The sequence below is a fragment of the Pollachius pollachius genome (assembly GCF_949987615.1).
Source record: "Pollachius pollachius genome assembly, chromosome: 7".
Lineage (NCBI taxonomy): Eukaryota > Metazoa > Chordata > Actinopteri > Gadiformes > Gadidae > Pollachius > Pollachius pollachius.
The window spans coordinates 25,719,043-25,736,211 of record NC_136940.1 but is presented as its reverse complement, the minus strand read 5'-3'; the positions used below and the strand labels follow the sequence as shown (position 1 = coordinate 25,736,211).

Sequence of the window (17,169 nt, the reverse complement as noted above, 5' to 3'; positions counted from 1 at the left end):
TACCAATAGATTGAATTGGGGATTTGATTGTTATTATTGTGTGGGTAGATTCCCAAATAAAAAAAAAATAAAATAGAATGAATGAATGAAAGTCGACAGACTAACAAAGAAATGGCAATACATTTGCACAAAGCTACCTAAAGATACATAATAAAATATATAGCAAAACCCAATCCTAGCAGTGGTGAATGTCTCACTCTTTAAACCATAACAAAGTTCGCTTTTATTTTAAAAGGAAGACAACGGATGTGGTCGTCCCCCTCCCAGTATTGCCAGATTGGGCCCGATATTTGGCCGTTTTCCCGCCAATATTGGGCGGGAAATTGGGCCCAATCTGGCAACACTGCCTCATCCCGGGAGCTCTCGCTGTGGTCTTCGTGGGCAGTTCGGTTCAATCTCTGCACACCGTAGATTAAAACACAATGGGGCTGTAATGCATACAACCGCAGAGGTAACACGACCCTCTCGACACATCAAGTAAACCTTGTATGGATTTCATGATGATGAAGAAGAAGAAATTCAAGTTCAAGGTGGACTTCGAACTGGACGAGCTGTCGTCGGTCCCCTTCGTGAACGGCGTTCTGTTCTGCAAGGTCCGGCTGCTGGACGGGGGCTTCTCCGAGGAGTCGTCCCGGTGAGGAGAACCAGGGTCCTACCTTTCATTGCATAACCATATTATATTATATATTACAATATCAGAGTTAGAATGTTTACCCTGTCGTCTAGCCTCAGAGCTGAAACCAAGCCGAATGGCTGTGAGGAGAGTACCGCTGATCAGCTGTTCTCACAGCATCACAGGAGGAGATAACAGGATAGGATTGATTTTCCATTATAATGTGGCAGTGTAGTTTGGAGAATGTGAGTATTATATACTGTATATTGGACAAAGTACAATTATTTACCCATGTTCTGATACCCAGACCAGTTGACGTTACTGTAATGCTGTGATATCTCTTTACTATCGTTGTTCTTGTCCAAACTCTTGGATGTGATTTGCAAATTCAATTTTGTGCTCCTTCCATCAAGTCCTTCATCTCCATAGATTCAGAGCTAACACCTAGCCCAATGGCTATGAGGGTTTTATTGTCTTTCACTTCCAGTTTCATTAACTCCCTTGCATAGACCACGACGTCTAATATTACCATAGCATTAGTAATAACATCGCTATAACAGTGTATCGTTAACATTAACAGTGCATTGTTATAGGCAGTATGAGCAGCAGGTGTAGGCTACATCATGTTGGTCTCGTCCAGGTCTGCATGTCGTTTAATTCAAGTTAATTAAATTAACTGTTAAATATTTAGTTCATGATAATGCTGATAGTTCATCAATGGAGTTTCAGTTCATTATCACTTTGCTCATTATTTGAAATTAGCTGGTCTGCAGACACTGAGAATTGTATGGTGAACTAGTGCAAATTCCACAAGCTAAGGCTATACGGTTTCAGAGACCGTTTCCAGTCATACACTGTTGCCATTATACTCAGTAACCCTATTTATTAACAGTCTGGGGTTCATCCTCAGTGTTTCAGCCTGGGCATTGCTGTCATTTGGTGTTAAAGCCATCATACTTCATATCCGAATTGTATATAAATCTATTATGAAACAAAATTGTTCGAAAACTAATCATTTCTCGAGTAGACCTTTCTCAAAGCAGACCTGCTGTCTAATGTTGATATTTGTCGCATTCACAAGGATGATAGTGCACTTTTGAGCCTGAACTATGCCTCTGAGCCTTGTCTTTGACAAACATCCAGGTTTCATATTACTTGCTATTTCTAGTCAGGGTTGGAAAAATTTGTATTTAGACATAGTCAGTTCCTCCGTTTGCTCTCTTATAATTGTTATTAGAAATGTACACATTTTTCTGACCAACATAGTATAGTGGTTACTAAAGTAATGTGTATATTACTTTTCAAAAAACATTTCAGAGACATTTTAGCGCATTATGCCCGCAAACGCTTTTCTGGGAATACATGATCTCTATTCCATAGTTTTACTAGAATTTCCAGCATAATGAAATCAATAGAAACATTTTATTTTGAAGTTGTACGGCCAAAGACCGAGGGAGGCAGAGGGAGTAACTGCAGCAGACTGGAAGCAGAATGGAGAGTGGGTGGGAGACAGATCTTCACTTGGGGAATCGGCCAGCTCCTAGAAATCGACACCACACTGCCTCCTCACTGAGGTTCACATCCGACAGGAAGGCCTTGTACTTTAGACCCCAGCCAGCATCCACTTTATCTCAAAATTCATGGTCATAATCCATAGGCTCATGTTAATTTGATCTGACACATTTCCTTGAATTTTCATGATTTTTCACACTCCCTTGCGTTGACGAGTTATTGAGTCATCAAGCGGGCGACCCATGTGTTTCTGTATTCTTGACAACAAACCCTGAAACATGCACAGTGTTGGTTTGATCCCAGTTTAGTTGATTGTGAGATCAGTGGCTCTCTAAATCATTGTGTTAATCCATAGTTGAAACCAAGCTGCTCTTTCTCTGTCTTCTTGAACATTTCCCAAGTATTCAATCATTCAGCTCCAACCTTCAAAAGAGTCGATATTTCACTCTAGCCATGAGTCACACCAGTGAAGCACGCGCTGTTTTATCTTTTGGCAGGACTTCTGCCTGGGAGACACATTTCCCTCCCTAGTAAAATGTAGCATCAAAGTTCCACAGCGGCAAGGCAGGATGACATAATAGAAAACCTTCAGAGATCCTGGGTCACAGTGAGACGGGAAAAATGGGCACCTTTTGATGGGTTACACCTATCCTGGAAACCAGACAGATCTGTAAGCTCATGTTTTATTTGCTTCTGGCCCCCGTCCCGATAGGTTTGGCCAATCAGAACTGCTTATCTAATATACAGTGAGTTTAATACGATGACTGTAAAGAGGACACTCTATGGGAGCACCACTATCTCTGTTATATCTATCTCTCTATCTTTATCTCTTATCTCTGTCTGCATTGTTTAACATGGATTTTTTTAGATTTATAAATAACCTCTTTTTATCCCATTCTGACAATCCGGAATAGTATTGGGAGAAGGAGGTGTGTATGAAGCAGTGGTGGTGGTAGTGGTGGTGGTGGTGGGGGTTAGATGAAAGGCCATCTGGATGGTCGGAATGCTAGTCACATTCTCATGCTCTATTTTCCTCTCCTTTTGCTTTCTCTCTTGATCGGCCTCTCTTGCATACAGCTCTGTTTGGCACTAACCTTCATCTTAAGGAATAGCTGTTCTCTCTTTCTTATAGACACACACACACACACACACACACACACACACACACACACACACACACACACACACACACACACACACACACACACACACACACCCAAACACACGTATTGAATAGGTGGGGTGCAGGATCTTGACTTGAATCAGCGGTTATGTTTAAACCATGCACCACCCTCCTCTCCCAGATGGTTTCACAGGATGATGAATTTGCCATCAGTTTTTAAATAAAACACTAGAAATGAAACACAACTACATCTTTTGCAGTAAATCGATTGGAACTGGTTAAATGGACTATATAAAAGAATCCCGATATTCTGATATCAGTTTTATTTTATTAGGGATTTGCTTATTTTATTGAGATTAAATGCTGAAATGTGGCCTTGTCCAGAGTCTGAGTTTTCGTGTTTATAAGTGATCAAATGTGGAAATCTTAGGGAAACCATTTCACTGCCAGCTTGTAGTAATTCAAATCGTCCACAAATACAGATGCCTCTCTAATTTCATATGTACAGGATATAATGATAAGACCAATAATGTTATAGAACTCTATGTTCCGAAACATTTAACTTCGACATTGCTCTTTGCCCTGCTTCCAACATGGCGGGTGGACATGACAACCTTCGAGACTTAAAAGATTTGGTTAGAACTAAACCCCACATTGTCAAAATATAAGTAGAAGTATCTGCTGATGGCTTGGTGTCTGTATTGTAAGCACACTATCAATTAAGAACATTTTCATTGATGTTGCATTCAATTTGAAAGCAATCAGTGTTAAATGTTGACATAGCATCGACGTCAATGCTCTTATACAGGATGGGAAGATTTTCAGTCTTGCTGGACAGACAGCAGGATCTCTGTAAGGCAACGTTCTATGAGTGGTACTGGAAGGGGAAATCATAGTGGGAATGCTAGTGTATAAAGCTTATTGGGTCAGGGGGGAGTGAGAAGTAGGCAGTAGTAAAAAAGATGTTCATCCTCTGATTACAATGGAGCTGTTTCAGTGTTCTTAACCCCCCCCCCCACGGCTAAACAAGTACAATGGACTCGCATTGGTTTGGATATTATTGCCTGCAGCAGCAGTTACCTGAAGCAGTGGGTACTGAAGCCTCCAGACTCGTGACGTCCGTATTCATATCCTGTGGTTGTAGCTTTTAGAGGAAATCAAAAACCCCAAACCAAGAATGAGAGCGTCATGCACTGTGCCACACAGGAAATGGCAGCCAAACATTGTCTCTGCTACGATCCATGAAGCTAGATAAGACCAGTCTTTTGGGGGGGGGTGTTTTTATTCAAGAAGTAGGGTCTTTTATAATACACAGGAACTATTTAGCAGCCGTCTTTGAGGCACATTTGGGCTAAAGAGGCACTGGTGTCTGTCACTTTCCATACCGCCATGTGTCTATAGTCTATACTTTGACTGGTTTTCTGTACATTTTGCATTTGACATACACACATTCAACCACGCAGACGGCAGCCAGCTCGTCGGGAGCAGTCAGGGTGAGGGCGTCTCGCTCAGGGACACCTCGGCACTCCGCTAGGAGGAGCCGGGGATCGAACCAGCAACCTTCCGGTGACCAGCCGACCCGCTCTACCTCCTGAGCTTCTGTACCACAGCGCCGTTGTCCTCCTAACCCGTGTCCTGTGTCCTTTGTGCCGGGCCCTGCAGGGAGGCGGTGCAGGCCAACTGCGTCCACTGGAAGAAGCGGCTCTCCTTCCCCTGCAAGATGAGTGCCAGCGCGGCTACCGGCATCCTGGACCCCTGCGTGTGTCGCGTGTCGGTCAGAAAAGTAAAGCAGCCCAGGCCGCCTCCTCCCAGCTCATACCCGCCGCACCGGGCTTTAGGTTGCAGGGCGCCCCCGGTGGTCCACCGGGTAGAACGCGTACCATGAAGGCCCGGTCCTGACCGCAGCGACCCGGGTTTGATTCCTGCCCGTGGTCCTTTTGCTGCATGTCTTCCCTCTTTGCTGTGAACCATATATATATATATATATATGTATATTTCCTGTCTATCTACCCCATTGCACGTTTATGTTTAGTTTATTTTCTGTACATTCTTGGCAGATATCTGTTTTTTTTATATATTTCTATTGTCCATAACTTATTTATTTATTTATTTATCTATTTTTAGTCGTGTTTGTCATTGTTGTTATGTCGGCTCTACGTGCCTTACCTTTAATTGCCCCCTGGGGATAAATAAAGTTTTCTTGAATCTTGAATCTTGAATCTCCCATACCTTCCTATCTTACTGTACAATAAAAAGGACAAGTCGGTTCGACACGATGGAAGGTGTAATGTAGCTTGTTGACCTAAAGGTCGTCCAAAGTGCATTGGATTTTATGACTCCATGTTGTAAACCATGGACGTATTGTAAAGGGGGATCTGCTATCCATGCTGAGTAAGGCCTAGCCCTCACATTGTGCGTGCGGGTACGTGAACTCATGGTTCGAAATCATGCGGGTATCAAATGTCATGAGGAAGGTGATGTGCAAACACAGCAGCGACATTTTCTTTTTCTTATGATCTCTTCTAGGAGCTGAAAGGTGGAAAGGCGTATGCAAAGGTACACACACACACACACACACAGACACTGACACACACACACACACACACACAGGGTGGTTGGCCATCAGGGCAGAGAAGGCGTGGAGCTCTAACCAGCAGGCTAATTGCAAAATCATATCTTATTCATTTGCATTAATTATGGATGGATGATCGTGGGAAAGCTGTCCTGTGTTCTCTGCATCCTCCCACATCATTATAAAACATGTGTTCAAATCTCTCTCTCTCTCTCTCTCCCCAGCTGGGGTTTGCCGACCTGAATCTGGCAGAGTTTGCGGGATCGGGAAGCACGACCCGTCGATGTCTTCTGGAAGGCTACGATACCAAAAACACTCGACAAGACAACTCCATCCTCAAGGTACTGCTGGTGGAAGGCAAGGTGGAACGTCAAAGATACGTTTGACTGTCACTTGTTAGAATGTATGATTAATATTATTATGTTTTAATTCATACAAATATATTCACAAACGTGAAATTCGATGTTTGTATTAAAGCTATGTAAAGCTCAAATAGAAAAAATATTATAGCAATATCTGTGTATACTACAACATACGACAAGAGCAGCCTTTTGATTAATTCATTAATTTTATTATATTCTATCCTAGGTTGTCATCAGCACACAACTCATGTCCGGAGACCCCTGTTTTAAAACGTGAGTAAAACACTCCTTTCATCCTAGGAAGGAATCATTCTGCAACTAAGGATGTTTTTCATGTTTTTCATGTAGTGGGAATGTGGTTGTGTGGAACTGGTTTGGCAGACTGGACCTGCCGTTAACCAGTGGAGATTCAGCTGTGTTATGAGGAGTATTTAGTTAAGTCACTGCTTGATTGGGAAGTTAAGAGCAAAACTAGATGGAAGGTAGCATTGATTAAAGGAATTATTGAACCTTGGAACAACGATCTGCTATGAAAATGACACTTCTGTGTTTAATTGTACCCAGGACTATAAACTTAATCTGATCATTGGGGCTTTTCAAAGGGCAGAAAATACTCAAATCCAATCCAAACACCATCTCTTGTATATTATTGTGAGCAAGATAGAAAACATGGCTGAGATTGCATTTCTGAGTGAGGCGTGATTAATCTTGGTTTGGTGCTGTCGTATGAACCTTTCGTAAATTCTCAATTTAAACTGAAAGAGGTTTTTAGATGCAAATTTTTTGGTAGTCTTCTGTTCTTTGTTGTGAAGCTATTTCAAGAATGTCATAAGCGCACTAAATCACTCTTTAGGCTGAGGTGTTGCACTTTTCACTCATGGCGTCTGGGAATGTTAAATAATACTTTGTATAACGCAGAAGAGTTTCCAGACTGTAGTGTGAGGCAAAAGTATATCACTGCTTTTATGTATTTATTTACTTAAAAAAACACCTGCAAGGAACTTATCCCCCACACTATTTTTTTTTTTTTACTACTTAAATTATCCCCCACACTAAATTTTTCCGTCTCCAAACTAAACAAGCGGCGACTCTTCTGAGCTGTCATTTTCTTAAATGAGCAGCGGCAATGTTAAAAATGAGCTCCTAACGCTGCCCTTTTCCGATTGGCCCCTGGTGAATCCCGCGCCGGGTCACAACGAGGTCCACGCCATCTCAGACCATTGTGGGCGTTGGAGCCCGATCTCCACACACGGTCAACTTGCAGTAAGCATGGCTCGTGTTTCAATTCAAACACAGGTCGTGCAACGGTTGGAGCCACTGCCTCTCGGAGAGTGTGTGTGTGTGAGTCAGAGGCAGAATGGCAGAGAGATAAGCAGAGATACGAAATAGCAGCCAGCTGGCACGGCTCGAAATGGCTGTTATTTCAAATAGCACATTTTAATCTGATCGGTTAACCGGTTTCAACCGGTTAATGAGGCTCGGTGGTCGGTCAAAAATATTTTACGTTTTCGCCGTCCCTAGTCAGGACAGAAATTGTTCACACCAGAGGGCAAAACATGACCTAAAAATGATATGGTAGCCTGCATGATCATGTGTTTTTTTGTGCATGCAAACAACATTTAGCTGTTTTCGCTGAGTCTGTTAAATCTTAGTGAACAGTGTATTACTTCTTTCGCCTTCCCCTATTAACGTCTAGTGTCCTCTCCTTTTTCGATGTGTTTGTGTGTGGGTGTGTGTGTGTGTGTTAGGCCCCCGTCCACGGCCACTGTGATCGGGATCCAAGGAGACGCAGAGAGTCTCATGGAGGACAGGAAGGGGGGAGACACCCAGAAAGCTGGCCCTGGTGAGACTTCAATAGCTTTCTCCTTTATGATCTGCTCCACCAAGCTGCAATGAAACCCTCACCGTTACATACCATTAAGGTGACCCTTTGAATCTGCTGAGCTTTAGTGTTGATGGCACTGGGTAGTAGAGAAGCCACAAGGGAAATGACATCATTTTGGGAGCGCTTCTGAAGTTTGTCGTTTTTTTGCTTCCATCTTAGTACACTGATGGGCCAATGCGACACTTACGCTTTTATGATATCCATTTATAGAAACAATCATGTTCCGCTATATCCTTCCTTTTTATAGTCCTGGCTTAATTGATTAAGGAGCAATACAGCCCAGTCAAAAGATCCCTAATCAGATGAAACATTCTTAATTTCACATATTTATAGGATTGTAAAATTCTACCAAAGTGCTGAGAGTTTTTATTTGTCAAGTAGTTTTCTGTTTTCTGTTTCCGTTGCAACCGCTGTTGCAGATGAAAGAGAAACCATCCTTGAGTAGTTTAGTCTATTATTTGATGTAACTGTGGTGGCCAGTTCCCCTGTTGCAGTCGTGGTTCTGTTTGTGTCATCCTTCAGCGCAGCAATACCTTCTGCAATTGGGCTTTGACACATTGACAGTTAGTGGCTTCTTTGGTTTTAGAGCTTATACTCACCTGAACTGCTATTGATTTTGTGTCCGTTGTGTCTGTGAGATACAGTGCTTACGTACTTGTGTGCAGTGTACTGTACTGAGTGCTTACATATGTGTGCGCAATGTGCTATATCCTCATCATTCCCAATGTCTTCCTGCTCCCCGTCTCCCTCTCTCTTTCCATTAGTTGATCATGTTTGCGGGCTCTGCGCTTGTCTCTCTTGAAGGCCTCAGATGCATGTTGGTTTGCTATGTTCTGTCATTTATAATTTACACTAGCTCTCAGAAACCATGCAATCTGCTCTGACCCCAAGGGCGGGCTTGGATTTAAAAATAGAAGTGTGTGCGTTTCTGTGTGTGTGTGTCTGTGTGTGTGTGCGCACAATGCATGTACTATGTATGAGTCGGCGTGTGGTGATGCCTCACTAAAACTTGTCCCTTCACACTGCTGTGTGTGTGTGTGTGTACATGTGCCTTGTAATTTTGCAGGAAGATTGCATGTATGGTTGTCGATAAATTTGCTAGCATCAGATATAGATTAGATGTTGAGAGGGGGTTATTTGGCGGGTGCAAATGTGCCCCTTTTTAGATGCTGCCATCTCAAAGCTTATAAACCAACCTAAAGTGACAGCATGCTAGACGGATGTTGCATATACTGCTTTCACAGTATCACTTATTCCACGGGGTCGACTGCAACAGGAGAAGAGCCTCCATGGCCATGAAGTGACCTCGGGTCCTTTCAGACGCTAGATGAAGTCTGAGCCTCTCTGGACCGGGCAAATCGGCCTCCATTCAACCGTCAGCGACTTCTGAACAGTGAACCAACGAGCTGTTTCCGAATTCAAATCTAAGTCAAGTCAAGTCAATTTTACTTATAAAGAACATAAGTAGTAAAATAGAGTAAACAAAATAAAAAGTAGTAAGAATCCAAACAAAGTTAAAAAAAGGAAAAACAATGGGGAAGGGAGAGGGGGTGTTAAGGGTTTTTAAAAGTAAGAAAGAAAAGGTAGGTTTTTAAATTGGCAAGGTTGGCAGAGGCCTTAACATGGGGTGGAAGGATGGAGCACAGACCCGGTTCAGCAGCGCGTGGGGGTCCCGATCGGGGCCCACCGGTCCTGTTGTGTGTTCAATCAAATTGTATTTGTATAGCCCTTAATCCCCACATCCCCCTTTACCCAAGCCCCCACAAGGGCAGGACGAAGCTCCCTTGAATCAGCAAGGAAGAAATCTTGATAAGAAACGCATGGTAGGGGGTCCGTCCTTCCAGGGACGGTCAGGAGTGCAGTGGGTGCCATAATTGACATACAGGTAAATACATGCGAAACGTATTAAATTGACGATGGGGTGTGACCCCCTGCAGAGGTCCGCGAGGGGAGGTGCAGCTCCGTCCCCGAGGAGCTTGCCGGCTGCGGACACTCCAGGACCTCCAGCTACGCCAGCCAGCAGTCCAAGCTCTCAGGTAGCCCACTCACCATCAGTCCCCCTGGACCCTTCCTCACCGTCACCCCAACGGAGTCCCACCCGACCCTTCCTCACCGTGACCCCAACAGAGTCCCCCTGGACTCGTACATGTCGCTGGCTCAATTTGACTCTTGTGTTCATGTTTCCAATTCCTTTATGATGAGGATTAATTTGCGTGAATGTGCTTCCATGCGTCATGTTGGTGTGGATGATTATGTTCTAGTGACAGAATATTTTGATGATCCAATCGAATGCCCGATAATTGTGCAACGTGCGATCCATTGAACCCAGGCTGTCTCATACCTGTGCCTCCTGCAGAGCCTGCTCAGCTTTTACCCCCGGGCAGCACGGGTTCACCAGGTTGTTTTCATGGGGTGCAGCGTCCAGTGTGTTTTAGGGTGCACTCAAACGGTAAGACATACGGAGGCGTCTTAATGAATGAAACACGACAGACGTAACGGGGCACTACACACATTGGGGACCCCTTGGGGGTAGGGGGGAAGAGGGAAACAAATTGTGTGCCACTTTCCCAAATAATCGGTGTGATAAAGTGTGTTGCACACTGGCTGCCACCTATTAGACGTTTTGCATCCCTTCGCTGCGTCGTCGGCCTGTAGAAGGAACGGCATTTTGACTATGAGCTGTGGATGCAGCCGAGGCACTGCCTGCAAACGAACGGACAGGAGCGTCCCATGGACTGGACGCATTGGGGGGACCTCCATCCGGTGCCCCCCTCGCCCTCTGGCCTCGCTATGTGACTGAGTGTCGGCCGGCGGTGCCCTACATCCACGGCCACGTCTCAGCTGTAGTGAGGCTCAACAATGGCGTCGTTGTATTATGATGCATTTAACAATTATTGGTAACACTTTATGATAAGGTGCCATAATAAATAGCAAACTAGTCATTACCTAACCCTTTGTTAATATTTGTTAATTGTTACTAAAGTTAATAGTTTTTTCATCATTAATGAAATATTAGTTTGCATAACCCTAACCCAACCCTAACACACGACCCTATCCCTAACCCTAACACCCGGCCCTAACCCTAACACACGGCCCTAACCCTAACGCACAACCCTAACCCTAACCAGTGACACTCGGTGGTCAGTGAAAAAAAACTATTAACTTGTGCCAAATAGATATTTTAGTAACAATTAACAAATATTAACAAAGGGTTAGGTAATGACTAGTTTGCTATTTATTATGGCACCTTATTATAAAGTGTTACCCAATTATTGAATAATTGTTTTCGGATATACTACACGTGAACAAAAATAAACAAGATAACACTTTTTGCCGGGATTTATTTGTTTTTATTAACATGACGAGACGACCGTCAAGCTATATCCCAAGTTTGAGATTTCAATCATGGGTATTGCCCAATATCCCGATCAAATTGCCCCATCTTAGGAGGTTCACGTGTAGCACATACTCATTTTTATTATCCCCAAATCAGCTTGTCGTCAAAACACAGTATACCTTCGCCACCTAACGTCGCACAAAAGTGATGCAAAACGTGTCCTTCCTATTCTAAACGGCATAACACACATGTTGAAACCCTTCCCTAGTTCCCCTAAGGGACCCTGAAAGTGTTTAACCGCTGGAGTTCCCCTTTTATGCTTCAGACCCGGGGGATCCGTGTGTTGAAAGACCACCGATGGCTGAATCGCACCAGGTGATTCTGATGGTATTTGAAGGCCGGTGGGGGTGGTGGGGTGAGGGGGTTTTCCTGTTTACCGTCTTTCCGCGGCTGTCCTCTGTTGCCCTTCTCCGGTTTCCACCTCAGTCTGTACCGAGCAGGCCGGCCACTCCCTCGCCAGACCTCCTTTGGGTCCTCGGCTGGTGGTTTGATCACTTTCTCTAGTGTGGGTGTGTGGGTCGTTCTTGAAATGAAAACAATCATTTTGAAGGCGTTTTCCTTTGGTCATTTAATTGTATCCAGGCCTTGTATCGCCATGGAGGATTGATACCAAGTACTGGTACTGGTTTGGACTGTTCTGTTCATTAAGTGTTACACAACAGTAGACATTGAAGTGTTTCACAACGAAACCAAATGATAGCCAGCTCTTTGAGACATGGAGAGCTCCAGCTCCACCACTGATGGATGGGAACCTTAGAAGAGAGGATAGGGCAGGGATTGAGCTGTCCTCCTTTTCCAATTACAATCCATCAATGAGAAATGCTCAGATCTTTACCAACCAATCTGCCGTTCCAGGCGGATCAAATCCCTGTGTTATTATAGAGGGCCGAGGAGGCTGTAGTAAAGCCTGTAAAGGCATTCCAATAACTACACTACTAGGTTCATGAATTTTTTATTATTAGTATTATGTGCTTGAAGAAGACAAGCGACCTAATCTGTTTGACGTACTACCTAATCTGAAGGGATAAGATAAAGATAAAGTATACCTTAATGTATACTGAAAGAGGTGTGCTGTAAATTTCTTTCCCATATAAATACGGATGATTGCTTGTACTCTCAAATCAAGACTTCTGACATGTGAATATTAACCGTTCAAACTTACATTTTTCCTACAATTGGATTTTTTCCATAAGCATATAGAGAATAACAATTGACGGCGTGTAGTAGGGCTGGGCAAATTGAACTAAAAATAAAATCTCTGATATTTTCAAACCAAACCCGATTAACGATTTTAATCAATTTTTATTTTTTTATATAAATGACAAATATATATTTTAAGTAAGTATTTTATTTGAAGAATAGCAATGATTAACAAAAGCAAAATAAATAACACACATCTCCCACTCTGCTGCGTGCCTCAGTGTTAGATGTTGGAATAAATGTGATGTGCTGCTGCTTTTGGTTACCAGACTTTAGGCAAACTCTACACACTCACTTTTTTCAGCGCATGCTGCCATGTTGATATTTTACTCTTTAAAAATGGATTAATGGCCCAGCTCTAGCTTGCAGCACGGGCCCCTCTCAGACGCGCTCTGACCAAGCCCCCTTGTTGTTCCCCTGCAGGCTACAGCACGGGCCCCTCTCAGACGCGCTCTGACCAAGCCCCCTTGTTGTTCCCCTGCAGGCTACAGCACGGGCCACTCCCGCTCCTCCAGCCTGTCGGAGTTCAACCACCGCCGGAACCACTCGGTGGGCAGCGCCTCCACGGGCATCGGCAGCATCCCGGAGCCCGCCGACGACCGGGAGGGCAGGCCCTGCCCCGCCCTGCCCGAGCACCCCGCCCTGCCTCCCCCCTCCAGCACCCCGGGGGGAGCCACCCCGGTCCGCAGCGCCTCGTCCTGTGAGCGCCTCAACAGGTGGGTGGTGCTCGCCGTGAGGGGGATGGATGCTCTGGGGGCAGGAGAGAGACTCCTGTGTAAAGATAATCAAACTACATTAAAATGAATGAATCCTTGTTGTCTTCTTGGATAGTATTTAAAGGGGACCTGTTATACCACCAGGTGTGAGTGTGATTAGCCCTTACAAGCCGTTTGAAAAATCTGCCCGGTATGACATCACTAGTGGGCGTGTCCACCTAGATCTGGGCTGGATAGATAAGGGACGTTTGCTAGTCCACTGGGTAGGCCGGTAGACTGATCTATCCAGCGCACATCTAGGTGGACACGCCCACTTGGTAAGAAGGAGAGGCCGGTTTTCAAGACGGCTTGTAGTGGCCTAACACACTCACACCTGGTGGTGTAATATATCTATATCTATCAAACGCACACACTCTCTATTGTGGAGCTATGGCTACAGCAGCGTGTTCCCCCCCCCCTCCCCCGAGCAGACACCCGGTGAAGCAGGACTCCATAGAGTCCCAGCTGAAGAGGATGGACGACACCCGGGTGGACGCGGACGACGTGGTGGAGAAGATCCTCCAGGGGCAGGACTTCACCCCCGGCCTGCTGGACTCCAGCGCTGAGGGTAACTCACAACTCCGTCCAACACAGAGAACACAGGCCCAGTCGTTTGGAGGTATTCCAATGCAGGAATGTTACGTATGTCTTTTAATTTGCAGATATTCGCCAACTTAATAAAGCCATTAAGTAAGGGATGATAGCCAAAGCTGTGTCTCTGGTGCTGAACAAGGATAGGTCTGTCTGCTGCCTGTCAGGCTACCACTGTTGCCAGATTGGGCCAGATTTCCCACCCAATCTGGCAACACTGCAGGCTAATGCTACATGTCACTGTGTCCTCTGGAAATCGGCCAATCCCGACGCAGCCTCTCTCTCTCGCAGAAGTCTCCCATCACTGACGAATAGGGAGTTGTGCCGCCGTCAATACGGGGGTTATTTTTAGATCGCCTGGCAACCAGCTGCTCCTGAAGACCCGATGCGCTTCCACTCTCCACTAACCGAATTGGGCTCTGAACTATTGTCTCCTCTCTTTCAGAAGAAGGCCTGCGTCTTTTCGTGGGGCCGGGAGGAAGCACGGCCCTCGGAAGTCATCACCTGCCCACCAGGTGAGTGGGGCAGTGCTCAGTAGGGGGCAATTATCACTCTCCCCCCCACCTCCCTCTCTCCCACATTGTCAATATGGTGCATTGAGACCAAGCGTTAGAGCTAAGACCTAGCTGTCAAGTAACTAGTCTTAACTGTCGCCTAACTATAGTATTAGCTGTCCAAGAAACTACAGTCTTAGCTGTGTCATTTGCGTTGTGGCAAACAAACTATAAGCATATTTTCATGAAAAAAGATCGAAGTCGCTCTGAACCCATGTTTTTGCTCTTCCGTTCCCAAGCAGCTGACGTTTTGCATTGAATGTAGTTGTGCGTACTGTACTCTTTTGTTCCCGGGAGAGAGAACAGTAGCCTGCATTGTGAGCCTCTGTTCCACGGTGGCTAATTGCCCTTTACCCCTCCCCCTCTCCCCCCCCCCCCCCTCCCCCTCACAGGGTCGGAGCCGGAGCGTACGAGCAGGTGGTCATCAAACGTTGAGCCAATCGTCCACCGCCCCAGGAACAGTAGCGCTGTCTTACTACCAACACACACACACACACACACACACACACATATCTGAGCAACACCTTGCTTTGTCTTCTATTCAAAATGACCAGCAGAGGCGCACTGCGACAGTGCCCCCTGGTGGTCAAGCAGAACGCAGAGGCCCACTGCGACAGTGCCCCCTGGTGGTCAAGCAGAACGCAGAGGCCCACTGCGACAGTGCCCCCTGGTGGTCAAGCAGAACGCAGAGGCCCACTGCGACAGTGCCCCCTGGTGGTCAAGCAGAGGCTGGAGATCCTGGGTCGGTTGTAAGGGGTGGGGCCACCTAAATGTTTATCCGCCAATATATTTTAGCAGATTGAATCCTACCAAATGTATGACCGCTGAAGGCCATGAAAATAGATCTCTCATATCACGCACCTTTTCATATGAGCACCAATTAGACGGTTTCCCTCTTTTCCCCACTTCTGGAGCCAGGCGTCAGTAGTGGGGGGGGGGGGGGGGTCCATCAATAGACGGCAGTATCCCATGCCCCTCACAATACATTCCATAAGCCGTCCATGCTTTTATTTTGGCACAGTGACGTCTCTGGACTAGCGTTTAAATAAGAAAAAAAACATAGTATATTTTATATTCATCTGTACGCTGCTTGGAAGTTGTATGCCCTCCCGCCACGCTCGCGTTGGTGTTCTGACACATGGTGATGTCTTGCAGTAAGCCGCCTCCATTATGGTAAGACCACTGTTTAGTTGTTCTCTGGTGACTTGACACTGATGATGCTAGTAAAGCTTTGTGTCTCACACATCCCGGCAGCGGTTTAGTTTTGACTGTGGTCTGTACTCAGACGAGGACTCGTGAAATAGTCCGCTTCCGTTGTCATAAATGAGTGACACACGACTCCCCGTAATAAAGACGTCTCATAGTGAAGCGCCACAGCAGCACTACATTAGCATGTGTTGCTAAAAACCACAATCCATTATTCTCGTTATTTTGTTTTTGTGCTCCTCCCAAACAAGCCACATTTATAAGCTACAAGATTAAGGGGTCACGTCTGTGGAACAACCCGACACCGCCTCGTTGGGCCTGCTCTTGCAGACATGTTGTCCCCTGTCCCCTGTGACAAAGCCATAGCAGGGGCTGCTATACAAGCCCCAACCATAACCACGATTTACGTATTTAACGTATTTAAATCCCTCTGCACAAAGTGTCATTAATGTCGTACTTTAACCCGCTTAACGTTGTGGTAAAATGTGTACATTTGTGTCTCCATATTTTTGTATGTTGGGAAAGCTGTGTTGCATATTACTACTCTGGATGGCCATGGTCTTCAGTAGACGTCTCCTTCTCCTCTCCCCTGGGCTTCGGTCAAAGGACCACCCTCTGTAATTCATCCACTCATCTGTGCCATCCTTTGTTTGAAAAATGCCTTTTGTTGGAAGGAACCTGTTTGATTTAACCGTTCAGCATTTGAAGTACTCCCAAGATTCATTAGTGTTTGCAAATGTCACCGATACATTCGCTGAGTTGCATATTCACCAAGTAACACTCGGAGCCTGATTGCTGTTATTACATTGTTGTTTGTATCAAGGAAAATTAATCACTTCTTTTTTTGTTTTGTTGTCCCCGTGGAGACGGGCTGATTCTGGTACTGAACATGTTGTTACAAACATGGTTGCTTCTTCTCTTCTGTGAAGCTGTGCTTATAAATGGAGCTGTTAACTGTATTCTTCTGTAAAGTGGCGTTCTTCGCTGTCTCGACAGTGTCGGTGTTTCTCCCCTTTCGCAGAGCAAGTTCTTTTTGACCAACGTTTTACTTACTTTTAACAAGTGTACTACTGTATGCTTTGGTTGTGTACCATGCACTGTTTAATTAAAAAGGTGTAAAAGAAAACAAGAAACTGCGGCGTCTCAAGAACAGGTCTTTATTGGGGAATGGTTTTCCTGATCGTGTATCTTTTATATTGGCTGTGTGAAGCAATGCTCCACCAAGCATTGCAGAAGGACATGTGGTCACTCAATAGGGGACGGCTCCTGGAAAACAAAGACTGGTCTGTTGAGCAGCCAGGGTGAGGTGCTGTCACACCAAATTTGTACCGGGTGCCAAGTTTGTACCGGGTACGTAATCCATACGTAATCCATTCCAAACCTGCCTGGTAACAGATGA

At 45.2% G+C, this 17,169-nt stretch overlaps 1 protein-coding gene across 4 annotated transcripts; it reads left to right on the top strand.

Annotated features, from left to right (window-relative positions):
- The first annotated feature begins 368 nt into the window (after window positions 1–368).
- Window positions 369–16,865, top strand: fam102bb (family with sequence similarity 102 member Bb). Of its 4 annotated transcripts, none has more exons than XM_079739180.1 (12): window positions 369–634; window positions 4,911–5,031; window positions 5,775–5,804; window positions 6,045–6,161; window positions 6,409–6,455; window positions 7,931–8,025; window positions 10,005–10,103; window positions 10,424–10,516; window positions 13,149–13,380; window positions 13,851–13,987; window positions 14,456–14,525; window positions 14,957–16,865. In XM_079739180.1, the coding sequence occupies exons 1-12, from the start codon at window positions 489–491 to the stop codon at window positions 14,997–14,999; spliced, it is 1,230 nt and encodes a 409-aa protein (XP_079595306.1). In that variant the 5' UTR covers window positions 369–488; the 3' UTR covers window positions 15,000–16,865. The 4 variants fall into 4 exon arrangements, with proteins under 4 accessions (XP_079595306.1, XP_079595307.1, XP_079595309.1 ...); XM_079739183.1 differs by lacking the exon at window positions 369–634 and adding an exon at window positions 4,534–4,741; XM_079739182.1 differs by lacking the exon at window positions 369–634 and adding an exon at window positions 4,534–4,814.
- Window positions 16,866–17,169: the final 304 nt, after the last annotated feature.